This window comes from Aquarana catesbeiana, linkage group LG01 (genome assembly GCF_042186555.1).
Source record: "Aquarana catesbeiana isolate 2022-GZ linkage group LG01, ASM4218655v1, whole genome shotgun sequence".
In the NCBI taxonomy this organism is placed as follows: domain Eukaryota; kingdom Metazoa; phylum Chordata; class Amphibia; order Anura; family Ranidae; genus Aquarana; species Aquarana catesbeiana.
In genome coordinates, this window is record NC_133324.1 from 495,367,923 (window position 1) to 495,393,512 (window position 25,590).

The 25,590-nt window shown below is 40.5% G+C and overlaps 1 protein-coding gene and 1 pseudogene across 3 annotated transcripts in view; one reads left to right on the plus strand and one right to left on the minus strand.

Annotated features, from left to right (window-relative positions):
- GTPBP3 (GTP binding protein 3, mitochondrial) overlaps window positions 1–25,590 on the plus strand; it is a 134,940-nt gene that overhangs the window by 84,191 nt on the left and 25,159 nt on the right. For all 3 annotated transcript variants that reach the window (XM_073592205.1, XM_073592221.1, XM_073592212.1), the window contains exon 8: window positions 2,275–2,440. In XM_073592205.1, the coding sequence (XP_073448306.1) occupies window positions 2,275–2,440 (166 nt within the window). The remainder of the gene's footprint in view (window positions 1–2,274; window positions 2,441–25,590) is intronic.
- On the minus strand, window positions 10,316–11,158 carry LOC141103059 (surfeit locus protein 4 pseudogene; annotated as a pseudogene).

Here is a 25,590-nt window from a genome sequence, read left to right on the forward strand (position 1 = left end):
TAGTTTGGGTACAGTGTTGCATGATTGCGCATTTGTCATTCAAAGTGCAACAGCGCTGACAGCTGAAAATTGGCCAGGGCTGAAAGGGGTTAAAGGGGGGCTTCTATATACAAATAGGAAAAAGTTGGCGCTTGACATCAAATAGGATGAGATCTACCTGGCTAATAGCACACCTTAATGTAGAGGGAAAAGGAACAACATTATGAGAGCGCCACTCTAAGTGCAGTATAAAACACAATTTATTAGGGCACAGGATCGGCATCCCGGGCTTCTGAGGACCAGGAAACGCCAGTATCCACTGGCGCAACCCGCTCCACGGCTCGCACGTCTTTGCCCCTACGGACTCTCGGCCGAACACCCTAGTGGACTCCCTGATGGATTCCCCCTGGACAGCTTACTTCGTTGCAATGCCTACCTGTCACATACCTTTGTGAGTACAACACATCCTGTGCCCTAATAAATTGTGTTTTATACTGCACTTAGAGTGGCGCTTTTTGTGCTTTCTCTCCCGTTGAAGGGGGGCTGAGGGAGCTGTTGCAGAAGGTGTTTTTTTATCTTGATGTATAGAATGCATGGAGGTAAAAAACCTTCTGCCTTTTCAGACCACTTTAATTTCCTTATGTGACACATTTATATTAGGTAAAGTGGTATTAAACCAAAAGGAAGTATTTATTTTATTGCAGCTTACCAATTCTTAAATGTGATGGCTGCATTAATTTGCTTTTATCAGGCTACGTTAATGCTTTCATTTAAAAGAACAAAGAAAATTTGCTAGCTCACTTACCAGTCAGCCGTGGGTGTTGTGAAGTGGCCCTGCAGTTTACACATATATTTGCAAATGTATGCAAACTAGACCCCTGATTTTAACATGCACTGTTAGACAGGACAATTTGGTTTCTTGCAGGCTGGCTGGTAAGTGAGCTGGGATTTCTTTGTTGTTTTGTGACATGCGTCGTCCTTCCATGTGCTCCTTGCTCCAAAGGCCAGTTATGGATTGGAATGGTTGTCATTTGTTTGTAAGCTTATGCTTTCATTACTATATAATATCAAACCAGCTACATAGCCATAGTTGCACAAGCCAAGTGAGAAGTAAGTGTATATCCATAGTCACAACATGGACCCCTAGTTATTGTTGTTGCCAATATTGAATTCATTTTTCTGACCAAAGAAGGATGCTTCCCAGCAACATCTCATCATATATCCAGACACACAGTGGGTTTGATTCACTAAACCTGGAGAGTGCAAAATTTGGTGCAGCTGTGCATAGAAACCAATTAACTTCCATTTTTTTGTCATAGCTTAAGTGCCGGTTCACACAGGGGCGACCTGTCAGATGACTTAGCTGCCTCACAAGTCGCACTCCATGCAGAGCTGTTCTAATAGGAGCGACTCAGGTCGCTCCGACTTAGAAAAAGGTTCCTGCACTACTTTGGGGCAACTTCAGAGCGGCTTGCATTGACTTCTATTGCAAGAAGTCGTTTGCAAACCGTGCTACAGTTGCGCTGCGCGGGGCGGCTTCAGAGTCAGACGACTTTGAAACCCCCCTGTGTGAACCGCCATTCATTGAACAAGCTGAACTTAAAAGATTTTGCACTCCCCAGGTTTAGTACATTAACCCCATTATCTCCTTGAAGGAGTTATAAAGGCAGTAGATTTATATCTTAATGCATTTTATGCATTAAGATAAAAAACTTTCTGTGTGTAGCACCCTCCCCAGTGCCCCCCCCCCCCCCCCCCCAATTACCTACCCGAGCACCTTTTCTCTCCAGCGATGTCCACAATCCCCTCAGCCATGCAGTACACTCCTCCTGATTGGCTGAGACAGAGCAGCGGCGCTATTGGCTCCCACGACTGTCAATCAAAGACAATCAGCCAATCAGTGGAGAGAGGGGGTGGGGCCAGGTCAGGGCTCCGTGTCTGAATGGATAAACGGAGCTCTGACCCAGCTTAGGTGACCCCTGTAGCAAGCTGCTGGCTGAGGGGCACTCAAAGGAGGCAGGAACTAGGAGCAGCAAAGAGGAACCCGAGAAGAGGAGGATCCTGGCTGCTCTGTGCAAAAACAACTGCACAGAGGAGGTAAGTATAACATGTTTATTAAAAAAAAAACGAGCCTTTACAATTACTTTAATCCCAACCTTGTAATTTAATTTTCCTGGAAATATTGTATAGTTGAACTTGCTGTTGTGTTTGGCTGATTTCTGCAATGTTTTTTTTCAAGAAGTGAAATGTAGATGAAGTAGTAAAAAAATGAAGTTTTGTTTGTATTTATATCAGGCCAAAAGCCAACAGCCATTGTTTCTTCCATCCCTGGCACCACCCGAGATGTATTGGAGACCACACTGAACATTGGGGGTTATCCCATTATTATGAGTGATACTGCAGGATTGCGAGATTCTGAAGACCCAATAGAGAGAGAAGGAGTCAGACGTGCCAAGGCAAGGTGAATACATTTATTTCTAGGTTGTGACCCATGCAGAACTGAAAGTGATTTGCAGAACATAATTAACATGTCATCACGAAAGAAGACAGTAGAAGACTCCCTGTTGCAATTTGTTTTTAAAATAATTAGCTCCACGTTCTGTTAGCAGCTAAACTGAAAACAAAACTCTGGAAATCGTGCTACTTGCCTCAATTCATGTAGCTCATTGGAAACATTAATAACCAATGTATAAAAAGTGGGTGCTGCGCTGACCTGGAAATGGGGTATATAACCTCTAACAGTGTAAACTAGATACACAAAAAAATAAAATCATATATAAATGAACGGTGCCAATGTGCACGATGTGTAACCTGTAAAGCACTCTTTCGTGTTAGAAACGGCAATATGTGTCCAGTATAGCAATACTAAGCATACAGGGAATAGACGTCCTCAATCCTCATGCATGCGTAGCAGTCTATATAAAAAACCTAAAGTGCTGTTGTGCTAATGTGAGGAGCAAAATAAAAAATTATCCATAAGAATATTCTATAAATATATGCCTGTGTAAACAAAAATCAGAAACAATTCCTATTGCATAAAATAACTAAATGACATATATAGTGTGCAATATAGTGCCAATAAACAGATTGTGCAAAAACCAGCCTAGTTTTCACATAAGTGCAAACAACGCAAAAGTGCAGGATGAGTATATGGCGTATATCTTGGTCACTTCCCAGACCTTATCGCCCTCATCATATATTTATATCCTAATACACACTAAATGTGTGTCACATATTATTGAATAAAGTGCAAATAAACAAATATTGTGCAAAGTCCAACACATATAATATTGAATAAAGTGCAAATGAACAAATATTGTGCAAAGTCCAGCAAATATTGCAATCGGTGCAAACAACGCAAAAAAAGTGCAAAGTGAATAAGTGGCGTGTATATTGGTCACTTCCCAGACCCTCTCGCCCTTATAACATAAATCCCAAATATGTCCTTACACACATCAGACGTGTGTCACAGTAACAGCATAAGGGTGGACCATAAAGTGATTAGTTTCCTTAAGGTTCAGTGTGTAACATCACAGCCAGTGGGGTGCCGAAAGAGAGAGAGTGTGTCCGTCCTCTTCGTGCAAGAAACACACACAAGTAAAGGGTGGTCCCTTACCTTAAGGCAATGGGACAATTGCATAAGAATAATGCTGCAGGGGGTAGTCTCTCTTTGGGATCCCTGGACCGGAGCAGATGGTCCCTGTGTTTGAATTTCCCAGTACCAGCAGAGTCCAGGAATCCCCTGAAGAATTCACGTGATCCGATGACGTCACGCGTAGGGACGGGATAGGCACTGATACAAACAGGATTTGACGAGCTCGCCGCTCGTAGGAGATGTACAGATTGTACAGTTAATTTATGTGAGTACATGCATTTTAACTTAAATAAAAACTGATGTGTTTGGCAATACTACACTATCTGGTACTCCTCTGTTCTTATACATGTGGACTCTGCTGGTACTGAGGAATTCAAACACAGGGACCATCTGCTCCGGTCCAGGGACTTTTGCGTTGTTTGCACTTATGTGAAAACTAGGCTGGTTTTTGCACAATCTGTTTATTGGCACTATATTGCACACTATATATGTCATTTGTTTATTTTGTGCAATAGGAATTGTTTCTGATTTTTGTTTACACAGGCATATATTTATAGAATATTCTTATGGATAATTTTTTATTTTGCTCCTCACATTAGCACAACAGCACTTTAGGTTTTTTATATAGACTGCTACGCATGCATGAGGATTGAGGATGTCTATTCCCTGTATGCTTAGTATTGCTATACTGGACACATATTGCCGTTTCTAACATGAAAGAGTGCCTTACAGGTTACACATCGTGCACATTGGCACCGTTCATTTATATATGATTTTATTTTTTTGTGTATCTAGTTTACACTGTTAGAGGTTATATACCCCATTTCCAGGTCAGTGCAGCACCCACTTTTTATATATTTTTTCTGCCCATGGGCTTTGTTTGATCCCATTCGGTGTCCGCAGCTGTCCGTTTATACACTGTTTTTTTTCCCAGGTAGCGCAGGAATAACTTACACTTTTGAATAACCAATGTAACTGTAGCATATGGCTACATCATCCTTTCTGTACTCTAGCACAAAACTAAGTGATGCCTTCATAAAGACTGGTTGGGGGGAACCAGTTGTCCTCCCTGTTTTTGTTTTTGGTACCTACTTCTACTGAAATGCGAAAGTTCACTTTTTTTTTTTTTTTTTTAATTCTTCTTAATTTTTTATATACCAGTAATGTACCTCTATTGCACAAAAATACAAGTTTTTGAATACCAGTCCTCACCTCCATCTGTGGCTGTAGTTTGCAGATCACTTCAGAAATTTCTTAGTAGACAGAGGACAGACACACAGGACGGACCAGCCAGTATGACCCAAGAAAGAGTTTACAAGCTGTCCTCATTAGCACACCTTCGCACATCAACTAAGTTTTCACAGCACCCCCCCCCCCCCCAGCATTCCTCCATTTGTGAATTTGCCTGACTTCCCCAGCGTCCCTTCGGATGGGCCCAGGGTGCAGTCTAAATTCCCTGGGGACATCCCTAGTCGTAGTGCAAGTGCCTGCCTGATTGGATTAATGGTGTCTCCTCCTATTATATCATTTTGGTAAATCTAAAGGAGATTGTAAAGAGATTGTGCAATAAGATTGTATAGTGCATGGCCACATTTATACACCTAAAATTACCTAGTTGCGCTTTCAGTGTCATTAATTGTTAACGGCACACCAAACACAGAAGAAAACACACATTTTGCCACATGAAAAAACAGGTGACAAATGCAGTTACAAATTTACAAAAATGTCCTTTGAGCTACTTTGCCTTGTGGAGTGCAGCCCATTGAAATTGACTGGCTGCCCTTTGTGTGTCACTGGAAAAACAAACCAAAAAACATGCACTTCCGCAATTCTAGGTGTGAATGGGGCCTGAAAGTGAAATTGGTGCGTTTACAGAAGAACAATGAGGCTCCATTCACATCTGTGTGTTTCCAAACGCGTTTGCCATGTGCTTCATAAATGCTGCAAATGTGCATTGTGTTTGTGTTGTCATCACATGTTTAAGGCTCCCCAAGTGCGGCAAACACACTGAAAACTGCAGTAACGCACCATGCACCGCTCCAAAAATAGTTCTGGAGCTTCTCTGGGGCGATTGTTGCACGTAGGGCAGTCTATTCGCGTGAATGGGCTGCCCTATGCATGACGATTGAAAACACTCAAAACACACAAAACAAACGCATGCGGCAATGTGATTTTTTGTTAGGTGCAGATGTGAATGAGGCCTCATGACTGAGTGTCTCTGTCCACTCCCTCTTATGTACTTGTATGAAGATGGCATACACTATGCTATCTGATTGTACAATCTCTGTACAATTTCCTTTAGATTAACCAGAACTATGGAATAGAGGACACCTGAACAATCCTTTAAATTTGTAGCAAATTAGGCAGGCCCTTGTACTACATAGCTGATGGGAGATCTAAAGGAGATTGCACAATCAGATTGTATAGGAAGTGGGTGGAAAGTGGTATTGTAATGAGGGTGGTGTTGTCCAGAGTGGTGAACACACCCTATCACGCTCTCTGCTGTGATGCAACAGGGAAGTGATGGCTTCTGGGAGATGACCTAACAGGAAGTGAATGCTGATACAAGCTACAGGAAATGATGTAATCTGAAAATCCATTCAAAGATACAGCAAGACTGACAAGATTCTAAATATCATGTGAATTAGGTAATTGAAAGAAAATCACATTGGGAGGGCTGGGTCAGGAATGGCATTGATAAACGCTTCTATTTATTATGAAAAGGGAAATTCTGCCCAAAAAGGTGAACTTATCCTTTTATCCTTTTATACTTCAATGTATTGCACTTGAGCACCATAGTACCAATGGTACAACCAATCCATGTGAACTGAATTGTGCGTTCTGTTTGTTTTGCAAGGCTCATAAATGTGTACAACCTCAAAGTGTCTAATGGAAAAACCACAGTGTTTCAATACTGCACCTCTGATGACCTCAAATGTACCTCTATTTGATGACTTACAGTATATGATCTTGATAATACAAATATTGTAGACATCTCATTTTGCTACTGAAATATTGGGAACTTTGAAGTCCATACGCATACCTTGTTTTCTTTTTCAATTAAAAATCCAATGCATTAAAATAAATTATTAGCTCTGCATACATTTTAAAGAATTTGGGAAGTACCAATATAAATGCAATGAAAGTCATACTACATCATTAAAAAGAACCTGGTTTTATATTCTTTTTTCCCATAATGCAAGTTTGCTCCCTGTTAGCACCATGCTAAGTCTTCTTAAGTCATATGGCAGGGATTTCAGGGCTGACCTCTCATCAGATATGTCTGTGGGTGTAATGACAGATGTGCAAGTGTATAGAGCACAGTGCATTAATGGCAACAACATCGACACAGCAATGCATGTCCATTCTTCAGCATCCTAAATGCCAGTAGAGTAATGTGGAGAGAACAATGCATGCACATATCAGTGGTATATAAGGTTTATTGCAGAAATTAGGTAAAAAGAGCACATAGGATTGTCCGGTGATTGACTTGGGCCAGTGGCATTATTTCCTTCAGCTATAAATCTAGTTTAGTCCATCAAAGGAAATAAAAATGGGATCTTGCATAAGCACAGTCATTTCTTGAAACTGGATGGATTGATGATAATTAATGTGATCCTAGTCCTCTCAAAGCTCATATATATTTGTGAAATATAATGCCTATAATAATTGAGATCATAATAATATTAAATACTATTGTATTCCCAAAGCAACCTGTATTCAAATGGAGGATCAGAAATTGATAAGCAATGCTTCCAATTGGTCTATCAAGGTGATTTAAGTTTTCTGAAGACCATATCAGTTCTATGCAGAAAACCATATCTTCCTAAATACTTCTAAACAGCCTTACATGAAAGAAATATAATCTCAAAAATTGACTTTCAATTAGTCTGACCAGAGGAGATATGTCTTCTAAAGAAAATATATTCACACGAGGCGGACTCCGTTTCCACAGAGCCCGCCTCAGTCCGCCGGCTCAGTGGGAGATCTCTCCGTTGATCTCCGCTGAGCCGGCCGATGACAGGTCCCTCTCTGCTCACTGAGCGGGGAGGGGCTTGTCAGGCGCTGCTGCTGCCTATGGAGGGATCGGACGAAAAGGGACAGCGTGTCCGTTTTCATCAGATCTCACCCGATCCAATCCGCCAGCAACGGATCTGGACGTAGGGCCATCTGTCTGCTTTTAGCGGATCTGACGGGGTCGGATGTCAGCGGACATGTCTCCACTGACATTCGTCGCTCCATAGGCTAACATGGAGCGACCATTCAGGTCCGCCGTCAAAACTGACAGGCGGACCTGAACGGTCTGATCGTGTGAAAGGGGCCTTAATTCCATGCAGTAAAACCATATCTTCCTGAATGCTTCTATATATCGCTCTGTGGAACAAATCTCTTCTACACTCGTCAAATGTAGAAGGTGTAAAATGCTTCCAAAAAGATGGAATACAAATATATACTCTTTACCTCTCCACCTTTTGATTAACAAAATCCTGTGATCATTTTTTCTTTCAGTTGACAGTGCCTTTCCTGAAGATTTTAGGGGAATATCACTACAGCAAATAGCTCCGAACTGTGCTTCACCCTGTTTTGTCTGGCAAAAAGTCAACTGCTGCTAAAATAAAGTTCCTGCTAAGTGCTCGGCAGGAAAAGATTCTGGAGAGATTGAGACAGCTACATCCTTTGTGTGCATTAGCTGATTGGGATTTCTGACAATTTTAGCATTGGAGGACCACAAGTCTCCCTTGTAGAATGTAGCACCATACTTATCCCTGGCCAGGCAACATTGTTAGATTTTTCCTAGGACCCTGCATGTGGTCTTTTGTATGCTAGCTTATCCATGCACGTATAATGACAATTTTGTAAATAATGTTATATAAGCATGCACTCAAACACATATAACTATCATTTGATCTCGAACCTTGAACAGTCTCATTGGCCATACAGATTAGTTTGGCACACAGAGCACTGTCACAATGATTCTGCCTTTGTGGTCAGTGACTTTAAGATATAGAGCAGTAACTTTGGCATGTATGTCGTTGAATATTATCTTAAGCACTTCACCTCCGGAAGGTTTACCCCCCTTCCTGACCAGGCCATTTTTTGCGATATGGGACTACGTTACTTTAACTGACAATTGCGTGGTCGTGCGACACTGTACCCAATAAAATTATGTCCTTCCCCCCACAGATAGAGCTTTCTTTTGGTGGTATTTGATCACCCCTGCGGTTTTTATTTTTTACGCTATAAACAGAGAACAAGCGACATTTTTTTTTTTTTTATTGATCTGAAGATAGTAAATTTATTTAAAAAGATTAGAGCTGTTACTGATTAAAATTTTCATGTTCAATTAATCCATTTTTTTTTAATCGACTATATTCGATTCATTATAACGCATATATATATACATATATATATATGTAATTAAGTAATTTCCTAGCAAAAAAGTACTGATTTTAACTTTTAAGCAACAAATGTTTCATGCAAAAAAAAAGTGCAAAAACAGCTCTGGCAGCATAAGGGTTAAGGGACACAGCTCTCATGTGAATGAGCCCCATTTGTCCCAGCATAAGCTATCAGAGAGGGAAATACCCCCACAGAGGGGACACAAGTTCTGGCGATTACTAGGGCTTCTTCTCACTTCCGGTTTTGACTCTGGAACAGGAAGTGAAGGGAAATCTCCCGAAGGGGGACACCTTTTAATGACATAATGATGTTATGGAGTGTGTACACATCTCTGACACCTGGTGTCTGCCAGTCTCTACACATTCAGAAAACCGTGACAACAGGCAGATCCCCCCTCCCCTTACCGGAAAGCCTAGGGGAGCGGGCTTGTCTGTCGGTATGAGGAGTGTGGGTTGCCGTCTGCCGCCCCTCCGCTGTGTCTGGCTCCCCCCGCCTCGCGCTCTGCTCCTGGACCTGAAGTTCAGCTCACACTCCCACAGCGGGTGGAAGAGGGGGGAGGCCATGTCATGGGACCCACTATCGCTGATAAGCCAAAGAAGAAAACCACACCCCGCGTGACTCCTCCCCCTTCCCTTCGTTAGCAGACGGAGGCACATGGGGAAGGGGGGAGGAGTCCGGTGATGTCGATGTCCGTGACATCACCGGAACTCCCTGAAGACCCAGAAGCCGGCGGAGAGGTGAGTACCGATCAAAAGAATTTTGATGGATCAAAAAAATTAATGATTAATTGAGGAATTAATCGTTAATTTCCGCAGCCCTAAAAAAAAATGTTTTTACAAATATCCATTAAATCATAAAAATATTTCTTCTCTTAATGGTTCCAGCACTTCACACTAAGCCTGACTCATACTCCTGGCGACCACGTTGAAGCATATTTTCTAGGGACACTGAGGAACTTGAAACAAGTTGGCATGAAATGACTGGTCATGCAGGTAGTGTTTATAGGTGGAGGTAGGGGGCGCCAATCTAGTAGTGGAAGATAATAATGCTCCGCTGCAAAGTATTAATGGAATGGCAGGATGCGGAAGGAGGGTCAAGACATCCATCTCAATGTCACTATGCACACATCTGTGTCCATCAGAGGCATAATTGTACATTGCTGAAACACAAACTGGGTTGGTGCTACCTTCCCTCTATGCCACCATCCTAACAGTAATGTAAAATCCGTTTGAATTGAACATTCCACGATCAGAGCTACTTCAGGAAAGCTCCCCAGCTCCCCCCCACAAAATGGAACATTCCAGTCAGGTGTTCTTATACCTGTCAGGTGCGCATTGTGCAGACTGGAGAAAAGGTACTGACTGTAGCATAATGGGCTGTTAGGTAAGGCGTGGCCCTGCCTGGCAAGGGCAGGTCACCACTTCTTCTTGTGCTCATCCATGGACACTCTGCCAGGCCCCAGCGCCACGACCAGCAGCAGCCCACCCGTTAGAGAGGGTCTCGAAGAAGTTGTACTTCAGGAAGTTGTAAGATGGCATCATGCAGAAAGCATTCTGGAGGACGTTGATGACCATGAGCCAAAGGACCAGAGTCAAGGCTGCCAGCTTGATCTTATAGCCAATTGCAACCAAGATGATGAGGGTCAGGCCGAAGAGATTTTTGAAGATTTCAAATGTGCTGGCATTGTATCAGAGCAAGGTCATGAACATTAGGATGAGCAGCATGCGACCTCCTAGCTGCATGTACTAACGCAACGACCTCTCTCCTGCACTGGGTACCCAGGCAAACAAGGACTTCAGAACGGGACTCAGCCAGTAACAGAAGGAGACCGCCACCCAATGCCATGTTTCTTATGAGAAACTTCAGGTTCCACAGGATATTGTACATGATTATCTGGAGGACGATGATCACGAAGAGGCCAAGGCAAGCATATGGTACAAATTTCCTAGTAAGGACAAGGACACATCCAGTCAGCTGTACAAACATATTGATAAGGACGAAGATGGTATCCAGGAACATCCTGCAGCCCTACGACATGCTGATGTAATCTCGCTGCTCGTTCTATTGTAGCCACATGCGGAGACCATCTGCCAGGAAGGTGCTGATCAGGCACAGGTGAGCTACATGAGGCAAATACCGATTGGTAACTCGGAGGAACTGGTCTGCCAGGCGCCATCTCCTCCTGTGCTGTTCTTCCAATGACCGACAATTTTGAAGAAAAAAAACAATATTTTTTACTTTCTGCTCTAAAACAAAACATCCAATTAAAAAAATAATGTAAAAATTCTAATTTCTTCATCAGTGTAGGCCAATATGTATTCTGCTACATGTTTTTGGTAAAAAGAAATCCCAATAAGCGTAAATTGACTGGTATGTGCAAAAGTTATAGCGTCTACAAACCATGGGGTATTTTTATTTTTTTTTTTAATATTTTTTCTTTTACTAGTAATGGCGTCGATCAGCGACTTATAGCAGGACTGCGATATTGCGGCGGACAAATCGGACACCTGACACTTTTGACACTTTTTTGGGGACCAGTGACACTAATGCAGCGATCGGTGCTAAAAATATGCATAGTCACTGTACTAATGACACTGGCAGGGAAGGGGTTAACAAATGGGGGGCCATCAAAGGGTTAACTGTGTGTCCAGCTAATATTTCAGTGTAGTGGGGGAGGTGCTTTTACTAGTGGAAGGCATGGTGTCCCTGCTTTACAGAAACACAGGATCCATGTCTTCTGTACTGACAGAATGATAATCTGCTTTGTTTACATAGGCAGACTGCCATTCGATCAGTGGGTGCTGGCAGAGATGGGGTCCGCGGGACCGGCTGTGTAAAATCACAGCTGGTGCGTGCTGCTGGTGGCATGCACTCGCACCCAAAACCCGGAAGTTCAGAATCACGTGTGTATATAGAGTTGTGCTCATAAGTTTACATACCCCCGCAGAATTTATGATTTCTTGCCCATTTTTCAGACAATATGAATGATAACACAAAAACTTTTCTTTCACTAATGGTTAGTGTTTGGCTGAAGCCATTTATTATCAATCAACTGTGTTTACTCTTTTTAAATCATAATGGCAACAGCAACTACCAAAATTACCCTGATCAAAAGTTTGCATACCCCAGTTCTTATTACCGTGTATTGCCCCATTTGACATCAATGACAGCTTGAAGTCTTTTGTGGTATTTGTGGATGAGGCTCTTTATCTTCTCAGATGGTAAAGCTGCCCATTCCTCTTGGCAAAAAGCCTCCAGGTCCTGTAAATTCTTGGTCTGTCTTGCATTAACTGCACGTTTTGAGATCTCCCCAGAGTGGCTTAATGATATTGAGGTAAGGAGACTAAGATGGCCACTCCAGAACCTTCACTTTATTCTGCTGTAGCCAATGACAGGTCGACTTGGCCTTGTGTTTTGGATCATTGTCATGTCGGAATGTCCAAGTACGTCCCATGCGCACCTTCTTGGTTGATGAATGCAAATGTTCCTCCGGTATTTTTTTAACAGACTGCATTCATTTTGCCATCAATTTTGACCAAATTTAGAGTGCCTTTTGTATCTCACACATCCCTATCAGTGATCCACCTCCGTACCTTTCATTATAGGCCTTGTTGACTCCTCTCCAAATGTAGCGTTTATGGTTGTGGCCAAAAAGCTAAATTTCTTTATCGTACATCACGGGACACAGAGCACCATAATAATGACTATCTGGGTTATATGCTACCTTTAGGTGATTGGACACTGCCAACCAATAGAAAGTTCCCCCCATATAACCCCTCCCATACAGGAAGTACCTCAGTTTTTTCGCCAGTGTCTTGAAGGTGATTATCATGGCTGTTTGAAGCTCTTCAAAATGTAATGATGTCCCAGCAAAGCGCGTTATGATCGGATTCGGATAGCATGAAGGCTAAAATAGATGGTGTACCCGAGCCTCATGGGAAGGAGAGAAGATTCCTTGAGGTTTTGCCTGTAATGCAGCCTTACGGCGCTGGACCCTGCGTGATGGAAACCTGTGCAGTGTTTGTTCTGAACAAGGTGCTTTCCTGCAGGGTGCTATACAGGTCCAGGGGAGTGGACCCCATATTGAGGGAGACCCAGTCTCTGAAGGTCTTTATGACAAAGCTCACTGTGATGAGTGAAGATTGGACTCCTGTTATGTTCAGAGTCCTGCAGCAGGAATGGTAAGTCTGCATTTGTTTGCAGTTTCTCTTTTAAAAAAAAAAAGAGAGAGAGAGATCCAACTGTCTGTTCTCCCGGTGGCCACTGGGTGCAGTGTGCCGTTTAATCATGCTATGTACTCTTACTCATGTGGACTGCTTGCAATTTTGTTGCTTAAATGCATGTTTAAATATACACGTTTGGGAAAATGTGGGCAGGTCTAGTTGGGCCCAACTTCCGTTAACCAGATGTTTGCAAAACCTGCTGAAACAGCACGATTGCTAAAAACGGACGGTTGCTGGAATGCACGGTTGCTAAAAACACACGGTTGCACAAGAATGCATGATTGCACAAAGATGCATGTTTTTGTCATGTTTTGCATGAATATACATGGTTATACATATTTGCATAGAGATACATGATCATGGTTGCACAGAATAATGCATGGTTGCTTAAAGCGGGGGTCCACCTATCTATCGTTTTTTTTTTTTTTGAGTTAATTCACAAACTTTTCTTCTCAGCATTACATACTCACATATTGTGTGTAATATGTCCGCCTGTGTCAGATTTCGTCGGATAGAATAACTTATATTATTCACTGCAGGCGATTTCCATCTTCATTGTGGGCATTTAAAGCCCACAAGCATTTATTTCCTGCATGTGGTGAATGCTGTGCTCTCAGCATTCACCGCTTGTTCCCGCACATGCTCAGTGGCATCCTGGGAAGCCTGAGACTAGCTCCCAGGAGTCTGGGAGAGGCTAGAAACACGCCTACTCCCACGGGAGAAGAACCAGGAAGTGCAAAGAAGAATAGAAAAATAAAAGGTAATTACGGCGATTTAAATTTTTTTAAACGGCATGTCAGCATCTAGGCAAGGAAGAGAATACATACAGATATTGTTCAAAATTTGGGTGGAACTCCGCTTTAAGCATGCATGGATGCACAAAGATGCATGTTTATTCATGTTTGCAGAAATGTACAAAAATGTACATGTTTGCATGGAGATACATGTTCATGGTTGCATAGAATGCATTATCAAAATCAAATAATGCTTGCATAAAGATGCAGGTTTGGACATGTTTATATAAATGGACATTCATTTTTACATAGTCACATAAAGATGCATGGTCACATAGAAATGCTTGATCACATAAAGATGTTTGATTGCATAAAGATACATGATTATACATGTTTGCTTGAATATACATGGTCATACATGTTCACATGGGGAGTTGTTTGTGGAGGGCAAATCCGCTTTGCACTGCGGGTGCACTTGGGGGTGCAGTCGCTCTGAGTCTAGGGGGTAGATCTAAAATAAGGGGAAGCTCTGCTGATTTTGTCATCCAATCATGTGCAGGTTGAAATGCTGTTTTTTAGTTTCCTTGCATATCCCCCTCGGATCTCCGGCGACTTTACTTCCGAGTGCACCTGTGACACAATTGTGGTGCGGGGTGGGTTTGCCCTTAGTGAATAACCCCCATAGTTGCATAAACATACTTGATCACTTAGAGCTGCTTGAATACATAAAGCTGCTTGATCGCATGAGAATGCTTGATCATATAAAATTGCTGGTTCGCATAAAGATGCTGGATCGCATAAAAATGCTGGATCACATATAGATGCTGGATCATATAAAAATACATGATCGCACATAAAAATACATGGTTGCATAAAGATGCATGTTTATACATATCTACATAGATACATGTTGCATAAACAAGTTTCATAAACGCATTCTTGCTTATTGCGAGAATGCCTGTTTCCATGGGCACGGGTTGCATGAATGCGTGTATATAACGCACACTTTCATATTTTACCCAAATGCATATTTGCATGTACACATGTTTGCATGGAAGCATATTGCTTAAACACATGCTGGCATGTTTTCATTTGTACTGCATACACATGTTTATTACATTAAGCTGTATACATATGTACTTGTTTTCTCCGGGACTATTTACCTATGTACTTATTTACATAGGACTACATGCATATGGGCCTATTTGCCGGGGTGCTTGTTTGCCTGAGGGTACAGCAGTATGAGCGTATTGACCCTGTTTGCATGCCTAGGTGCTTGCATACCTAAGGGCTTGTATAGAGGTAAACCAACTTTGGTTTAGGACTGCATCCTTGGAGGACTGTTTATTGGGATACCTGTTATACCAGTTAAACGGTTTAAAAAAAAAATTAAAAAAAGGAGAGGCAGCCAGGGGAAGCAGGAGCACCACTCTCAGGTTCAGTGGTCTGGCAGGTATCCAGTGGTTGGATGGACAGTGGTTTCAGGTGCATCGGAACCACTGTGGTGTTTGGCTTTGCAGGGTGTCCTGGCGCATTCATTTTTCATCAGACTGTGGCCACATCACCTTGTTCATGCCTGATCTCGGTTGATTGAAGCCTAAACAGGATCAAGCCTGGTTAGTATACAGATGGGAGACTGTCCGGGGATACCAGATGCTGTAAGCTATTCCCCACCAGGGTGAGGAAAGCATCTGAGGCTGCTGGGTTTTTGAGAGTATCTCAGGCCAGTCAGACTTAGGGCAGTCTCTGAGGTGGTTTTGTTCCATCATTTGCCAGCAGAAGCCTGGTAGGTTAAGGGCACCTCTTGGGTGGGGATTTGTCACAGTCTTCAGTCTTTCCCTTACATTTGCTCTTGGAGCAGGAGTTTTCGGGCTCATTATTGTGAGACAATTAAATGGTGGCAGTTCCAAAATCAAGGAGGACCATGAGGTCTATCTAAAGATCTCAACTCCCTGAACATCCTTCTGTTTTCAGATAGGTTAGACGGTTCAGTGATGACCTCTCTGCAAAAGGTAGGTTTCATGTGGCGGTTTGTTTCCAGGCTCATCAAGGATTTCTGTAATTGTAGTGGAAAGCCATTTTTTGTGAATCATCCCTTTGGGTTGCCCACAGCTCAGGAGGATTCTCAAAGCTTCTAGCCCCAGTGCTGGGCTTGCTGAAGACACCTCATTGCTCTTTACCTCAATTTTTGCTCAAGAAGCGGTCACGTCCAGGGGTTCCTTCGATATGTTTTTACAGAAGGAGTCTGTGTTTGGGTCAAAGCACGTTCTCTACATACAGCCCTACTCCAGTTCTTGGTAGAAGTTCATTCCCTGTCGTGAACTTGAGGATCCAGGCATTGCTTGGCCAGAAGGCTCTGTTTCCGGGGTGTTGCAGAGCAAAGATTGGTACTTGATATTCTTCCTTTTCAGGAATCAGGAAGATAACCACTGATGCCAGTCTCTGTAAGTTGACTTAAGGCTGGCTACAGTTCAGTAGGCTTGATCTCCACAGGAGTAAATACTGTCCAATAGCTGGTAATTTTTTGGCCAGTATGCCTTGCCCTGGATTATAGAACAAACCTGTTGTAGGTTCAATCTTGTAATGCCTTGGCAGGCATATATATATCAACCACCACCGGCACCAGAGGTCATGCAACTCAGGGAGGTGTCTGTCTGTATAGTACAAGTGCTGTCTCCATCGCCAATACATATGCCAGGTATAGGATAGTGGCAAGGGAACTCTGCAGGGGAATCTACTAGATTCCAAGTTCTACAACAGTTGGGACAGGTGTGTCCAGGTGTCACGTACCTGGTAGGTTTTGAGCCCGAAGTGCAGAGAAGGACCTCCCTTACAGCTCCCACTCCTGTTCCTCTGGAATGGAGACAGAAGGCCAGGAGTGAGGAGTGGTATGGGTGCCTGGCAGGATCAACAGTCACCGGAAGTTCAGGAGTGGTGGCACCCTCTGGATCCAGAAGCTGAAGAGGAAGCTGGAATGCAGAGAGGACCCGGAGCCACAGCAGGTAAGGAAGCAGGTAAGTAAGCAGGTAAGTAAGCAGGACTGGAACCAGGAACAAAGCAGCAGGTAGTAGCCTGGAACGCTGGACTGGAACCAGGAACAAAGCAGCAGGTAGTAGCCTGGAACGCTGGACCGGAACCTGGAACAAAGCAGCAGGTAGTAGCCTGGAACACTGGACTGGAACCAGGAACAAAGCAGCAGGTAGTAGCCTGGAACGCTGGACTGGAACCAGGAACAAGGCAGCAGGCAGTAGACTGGAATGCTGGACTGGAACCAGGAACAAGGCAGCAGGTATTAGCCTGGAACGCTGGGCTGGAACCTGGAACAAGGCAGCAGGTAGTAGACTGGAACGCTGGACTGGAACCAGGAACAAGGCAGCAGGTAGTAGACTGGAAAGCTGGACTGGAACCAGGAACAAGGCAGCAGGTAGTAGACTGGAACGCTGGACTGGAACCAGGAACTAGGCAGCAGGTAGCAGACTGGATACAGGTATCAGACTGAGGGATGGTCAAACAAGCCGGAGGTCGGTATCGGTCGATCAGCAGAGGTACCAGGGACAACACAGAGGGATGGTCAGGCAAGCCAAGAGGGTCTGGTGCAGGCGGAAAGCAGGATGGTCTAACAGGAAGCCGGGTCAGATAGCAGAGTACACAGGTCAGATCAGGTTAAGGCACACGGAACGCTGTAGCAGACAGCGGGGATAGAGTGTGACAGGCCGGTTTAAATAGCCCGCCTGGCACTAGCGGGAGTGCGCGCATGCCCGTGCGTGACAGCACCCGTGAACGCGCACGCGTGCGCAGTGGAACCCGCAGCCGTGTCCCCCTGCGTCTGGATCGCTGATTACTGGCAGGATCTTCATGACATTGCCCCCCCCCCCAAGGGGCAGCCTCCGGATGCCCCTTTGAAGGAATTTCTCCGAATGGGCTCTTTTAAAAGATTGCAAAAGATTTTCAGCATGAATATTATCCTCGGGTTCCCAAGAATTTTCTTCTGGGCTGAACCCCCTCCATTTTATCAGAAATTGATTTTGGTTGCCTCTTCTCCTATGGTCCATGATAGCCTTCACCTCGAATTCTTCCTCCCCATCTACCAAAATTGGATCAGGAGGATCCGTACTTCGGCCTGGAAATGGGTAAGAAACAGAGGGTCTGAGTAGAGACACATGAAATACTGGATGCACTTTTAATGAATCCGGGAGTTCAAGTTCGTATGCCACCTCATTAATTCTTCGCTTGACAGGAAATGGTCCAAGTGTAAAAATCGAGTTATTACTGTATTAATAACTATATTTCAATAATTCATATTGATGAGAAAAGTTCCAAGAAAAATCCGTTAAGTTCTTGTGTAAAACCTCCAAAATTGAATTAATGATCACTTAGCAAAATGTTACAAAAACAATGTCAAAATGTAGAATACAAAAATAGATTATTCTTAAAATAAAGTTTAAATCAGATATGTCTGTGTGTATATCTTGAGATCTGTGTGTGTGTGTCTTGATGGAGAGCTGCAGTGCAAGTGTCCCTCTCCCCACAGCCTGTCTGTACTCCATTAATTAACCCCACCTTTCCCAAAGAGGCTGGCTTAAAAAAGGTTCGTTATAGTCCCATAGAAAAGACCGGGAAATTTGAATTACTCCTTCCAACATTCCTAAGGGTGGGGCTATGAACTTTGTGAGAAAAGCTATCGTTTAAGAATCATTTAACTTACAATATATACATTTCCTTTAAACATATAAAATCCTACATATCAGTATACATATATTTAAAAATGCAGTGTTCTTATTAATAATATCTTAATCAAGAAATATAGTAATGTAAAGAAACAGCTTATATTCTTAACATATTGGAACTTTGTGTCTTTGGAAAGATTGTAACTTTATCTCTTACGATGGGGGAGGTGAATTAGTCGACACTAAATTGCATCCATATGTGAGTTGAATCTCTCCCAAGAAATGCATACTAAGCCTATACCAGCATAAACTCTCATGAGTATAAAAACCTATGTAACTTCACCTTTTCCCAACATAGAAGATATGTATACATTTATATATATATTTATATATATAATTCAATTATCACAAGAACTCAACCATTCATAAATTCTGATATTCTAACATTTCCCTCTCAAAATGATTGATTTAAATTAATCTTATCATTTTAAATCTAAATAAATCTGAATCTAACTCTAAATCCATTTATACCTCAAACGCATCACATCCGTATTCATTCATCCTCAAAGATCTTAAGATAATTGACTCAAATATATATTTTCAAATTTGATTCTATATAAGGAAAAGTGAATTCATAACCCTTCATCTTCATATACCATAACAAATATTTTCACCCTTATTATTTTCTTTTTCTTTTACCAAATAAATCAATCCCCTTAATTTCATGATTCATAAATGTAACATTGTTGTACAATACTTTGAAATATAGATATCACTTCAGAAATTTGTTTCATATTTTCCCTCCAAATTGTGTTTAACATAAATCTATAATCCATAAAACCTTTCTAATAACCTTGTCAAAATTAAACATAAAATATGTTCTTAACTTCAATTTGTTCATATAAGTGAGATGATTTCAAAACTAAATACATATTACAATGTAAAGTTAATCCTATCTTGTTTATGTACCTTTAAGAAAAATGTACTCTGTCTTAATTAACACCAGATGTTCCCTCTAACTAGGATGACTCTATTGTAGGGATGTTTAACCCTTTCAACTCTGAAAATACACTATATATGAGTGTAAAAAATGATGTGTAAAAAATATCTCATCTTGATATGATAAACATGTCCTGTCACATAAAAATGATATATAAAAACTGCAATATATCTGATGGATAAATGATTTCATCAGTAGTCAAAAAAAATCAAAAGTCCATTGTTTTTAGAATGTCCTCTCTTATCAGAGGTTCTCGAGAATTTTTTCTTCCTCTTCTTCTTCCTGCACTCTGTAAAGTTGGAAAAACTTTATTGAACATTAAAATGACAACAATAATTATAACGAATGAATCTCTTCTGTCAATTCTTCTCCTAGAACCGATATTCTTAAACTTCAAGATTTTGTTCCCATCTGGAAGGTCTAGAAATATTACATTTCTTTCTTTTGGTGACTTACAAGTCAGATCCTAAAAAAGAATGCAGTATCATTATTGAGAATTTAAATACATGCAAAATATACCCCTACTTTACTTATTCATTTTACATACCAAAATTCTAATATGTTATTATGACATACAAACCATATTTTAATAATAACATTTCTAATTACCTTACTTTGCTCTATTTTTCTTAAAATGACCTATACTCTAATTTATTATTCTGTGTATTTAAACGACAGGACGCAATTTCTCTTTTTTTAGTCATAATATAAAATCTTGTTTTCATAAACCAAATAAAAGATTTTAAATTACCCCAGAAGACAAAAGCGAATTGTTTATCCATTCACTTCTCCTCTATAATATTTCAGAGTAATGCGTGCTGTACTGTACTTCTAACATTTTCAATTCAGCATTTTCTGTAGAATTTTTGCTGAATAGTATAACCATTCTTTGGGTAACACCTAGAAAGACCTGTTGAACAATTCTTAATATTATTGACAAATCCTGTCTCAAAGCATCTCTCAGCACTTGTTCTAACAATCCCATTTATAGGCTTTCTGAATAAATTTAGCTGAGAATGTTCTGTTATCACATCTACCTCTATGGGTTTAGATTTTAAAGTTTTAAAAAATGGGCAATATTTGTCATATAATTCTCCTGAATGAATTCTCTTAAAAAGAATTTTTAATGACAGATCAGGTGTCCGTAATATGATCATCCTAGATCTCACAATCTTTTCTGTTACTTTGACTGCAAAATAAACACTTAACAATTGCTTCATATTTGTGTCAAAAGTCTTTTCCATATTTGTTAAACCTCTGGAGAAAAAACCTATTATTTTCGGTTCACCATCTTTTACCTGAAATAAAATTACTGAGATGGAATTCTCAGATACCTTAGTAGACAATAAAACAGGCATAGATATTCCAATTTCGATTGTATGCAATGAAACAGCATTCTGCAAATCTTTTTTCAACATTTCAAAAACATCTGTATGGGTTTGAGACCATTGATCAAACACAACATCTTTTTGTTTCAAGAAATCAAATAATGGTTTAACTTTATCATCATATTCTTGTAAAAACTCTTTGCAAGAATTTACCTCACTCAAAAATTGATATAATGCCTTGTAAGATGTTGGAACTGGAATAGCAAAAATGTTTCTAACTTTTTCCTGTGATAACTTTCTCTTTCCATGACTAATTTGCATATGAAGAAAGTTAACTTTATCTTTCATTAACTGAACTGACTCTGTGTTCAATTTCAATCCTGCTGTTTGTAACAGAGTAAATAACTCTGTCAACAGAGTGACATGTTCCTCTGTATTTTGGGTAGACAACAAAATTTTGTCCACATGTTGGAAAATACATTTTGGTCTAGAAAATTTTGATAAAACTTTCTCCAAGCACTCGTGCACTATTCCGTCACTGATTTCCATTTCTGGAATTATTCTAGTGAAGGCATAAGTTTCTTTATTGAAACTGAAGGCAAGTTTATAATGACAGCTATTTGTTACTGGTACTTAAAAATGACTATTGGAAATTTCCAGTACTGAAAATACTTTGGCCTTGGCATCCATTTGTGACATTAAATTTAAATTAGGAACAATAGGTTTGTTATTTGTGATGCATTTATTCAGTGATCTTAAATCAACTGATAAAGAATATGAATCATCAGCATTCTTGATAGGCCAAATACAATTATTTACCACTGATTGTGCCTTCTTTAATATTCCTTGTTGTAAAAATGATTGTACAATGTCAGAAACTGGACCTATTGATTCTTGTGGCAACTTATTTTGAATTTGGGGTTCAGGGTCTCGTCCCTCAATTTCTATCTCAATATCTTTAAACAAACCTGTATCCATTTTGTTCTGACTCCAAAGACTTTTATGTGCTCTTACCGATTGTTCCAATTCGAGATTGGTTCCTGTGTGTGGCCAATTAAGATCTGAAGAAATGTCAGCGACTGCTGTACAAATACTTCCAACATTATTGTACATGGAAGAATCTATTAACCTAGATTTGGGCCTAGATGAATCTTTCCATATAGTAGAATTACTTAAATCAATAATCCAATCTAATTTACTAATCACATCCATGCCTAAAATATTCTCTGTATTTTGGCAACACCAGATGTCTATTTTAGTTTTTAAAACTCCTGGAATCTCGAAATTCACACCAGAAACTTTATCTGCAACTGTATTTCCTTTTCCATTGAAACCAATTAAATTACATTTTGGAGAATCAATATTCACATGTAATTTGTTTTTAGTTAAACTGAGTTTAGATCCTAAATCTATTAACCATTTAGTATCCTTGCCATTTAGTAAACCATGGCCTTCCACTTTCATCTAATAAAAGTGAAGTCACATATTTTAATGTTGGAGATGACTCAGAACCTTTTTTCCTAAATCCTGATGGTGATGGAAGTAATCCATCCCTCTCATTTTCATCATTGTTTTTCAAATTGATTGAACTGTCATTAACAGTCAATGTACTGATCTGTTTGACTTCTGAAGCATAAGGCAAATCAGTCAAACTATTGTTTGAAGAAGAAAGAATATATTGCTCAGAAATATGTTCTGTATTTTCTACTTTCAAAGTTTTCCTTTGTGTAGTATGTAGGGAAGTATTTCCTGTCTGCTCTGAAACTTTAGTTCTGCCTGTGACGTGTATCTCACCATCCCTGGGTGTGGCCTTACACGTGGCACTCTGAACGCCATTTTTCTTTTTTTTATCTAAACGGCGTCTGCATTCAGCAGCTTTATTCAGTATTTTTGTTTTAAGCAAAACTTCATGTTCCTGGTCATCAACCTTGAAAAACCGCATATCTTGTAAAAAAGGCTTCTGCATAGAATCTGCAGTAACATTCATAGAGTCTACATTAACATTAATCTCTAAACTCTTGCTTGACTCTGCTTTACACATTACATTATTCTGTAACTCAGACAACTGAATATCCTTTATTTGAATTGCACTCTGCAAATCATCTATCCTTTCAGTCAAAATCTGACAATTAGTACATAAACTATTGTTCTTTGTTTCCTCTTTTGTACCAACTACATTGCTTTCAAAAACTCCTGATATCATTGTATCATAAACTTTAATCAACTTAATGAAATTCCTAACCTGTTTGCTGAATTTCTTAAATGCAAATTTTGACTTTTGTATTTTCATATTAGCCTGTAAGCATTCATTGAACATGTAACACCATAATTCATCATCTTTAACAAACTTTGACAGATTTTTAAATTCTAAATCACTCTCACTGGATAATTCATGAATTAAATCCATAACTTACCAATGTAAGACGGCTTCCTTCATGTAACACGCGTTCCCTCTCTTGGCGGGAAATTACGTCATCAAGAAACAGATTTTTCTTGTACGTGCACAAACGTCTCACCGATTCTGATGTTTCTTTTCCTTCCAAGTTCAATTCAATGATGCCGAAAATTAGCTTTTTTGATTTCTCCTGAAAGCTTGTCTGAATAATCACTGTTTTTGCTGATATTCCCTCTCGACAAGCGGAAGGAGAAATTATTGAAAAAAATTCGATATTTGGACAAAAAGAATCTGGCAAAAGGCTCGCCACTGTAAAAATCGAGTTATTACTGTATTAATAACTATATTTCAATAATTCATATTGATGAGAAAAGTTCCAAGAAAAATCTGTTAAGTTCTCGTGTAAAACCTCTAAAATTGATTTAATGATCAATTAGCAAAATGTTACAAAAACAATGTCAAAATGTAGAATACAAAAATAGATTATTCTTAAAATAAAGTTTAAATCAGATATGTCTGTGTGTATATCTTGAGATCTGTGTGTGTGTGTGTCTTGATGGAGAGCTGCAGTGCAAGTGTCCCTCTCCCCACAGCCTGTCTGTACTCCTTTAATTAACCCCACCTTTCCCAAAGAGGCTCGCTTAAAAAAGGTTTGTTATAGTCCCATAGAAAAGACCGGGAAATTTGAATTACTCCTTCCAACATTCCTAAGGGTGGGGCTATGAACTATGTGAGAAAAGCTATCGTTTAAGAATCATTTAACTTACAATATATACATTTCCTTTAAACATATAAAATCCTACATATCAGTATACATATATTTAAAATACAGTGTTCTTATTAATAATATCCTAATCAAGAAATATAGTAATGTAAAGAAACAGCTTATATTCTTAACATATTGGAACTTTGTGTCTTTGGAAAGATTGTAACTTTATCTCTTACGATGGGGGAGGTGAATTAGTCGACACTAAATTGCATCCATATGTGAGTTGAATCTCTCCCAAGAAATGCATACTAAGCCTATACCAGCATAAACTCTCATGAGTATAAAAACCTATGTAACTTCACCTTTTCCCAACATAGAAGATATATATACATTTATATATATATTTATATATATAATTCAATTATCACAAGAACTCAACCATTCATAAATTCTGATATTCTAACACCAAGAAACTTGGGACCCAATTTCTTTGATGGGCAAGCCATCCTGAGATTTACTGTAGACAACCATACCTGGTCCTCGGGTGTAAGTAACAGCTCACCTCGTCTCTTCTTATCAAAAGTTGCTTTATTATACTCCTGGGTCCTGGTCATGGTCTCCTGCAAAACTTGATTGTTGGAAGTGAAGAAGTCCAACCTCTCCTGAACTGCGGGTACTGTGCAGTCTGGAAGAGAATTAGGCAGAAATGAAGGGTGGAAACCATAATTTGCAAAAAATGGGGTTTGTTTGATAGCGGAATGAATAGAGTTGTTGTAGGCGAACTCAGCCAATGGAAGAACAGAAATCCAATCATCTTGGGCAAATGAAGAGAAACAGCGTAAATATTGTTCAAGAGTCTGGTTTGTTTTCTCTGTTTGCCCATTAGTCTGGGGATGATAAGCAGATGAAAATGAGAGTTCAATCTTCAATGTTTTGCACAGAGACCTCTGTACCCCCGATCTGAAACAATATTAACTGGTACCCCATGGAGCCTGATGACTTCTCTAATGAATGCCTGTGCCGTTTCTGTAGCTGAGGGGGTGCCCTTCATTGGGACAAAGTGGGCCATCTTCGACAACCGGTCTACTATGACAAAAATTGAGGTTAAGCCCCCAGCCGGAGGTAATTCCACAATAAAATCTATAGAAAGCATCTTCCAAGGCCTATCTGGGACAGGTAATGGCTTTAGCAAACCCCATGCCTTGGTCCTGTGCCCCTTGTTCCTGATACAGGTGGTACAGGATTCAACAAATCTCCTACAATCCTCACGTAACTGAGGCCACCAAAAGGTACGCTCTACCAGATCAGTAGTCTTAGCCACTCCAAAATGCCCAGCCAATGCATGGTCATGACAGAGTTCTAGTACTGAAACTCGTAGTTCTTCAGGTATAAAGATCCTATTCTCGTGCCACAATAACCCATCCTTAACTTGGAGTTCTGACCTAATGGAAGATCCCAACTCTGCGGAAGTCTGCTTAATCTGGGAAAGCAGGTCTCCCTGAAGCAAAAGAAAATTCCCCGGGAACATAATGGTGCCTGGAGGGGAAACCTCTTGGGGCT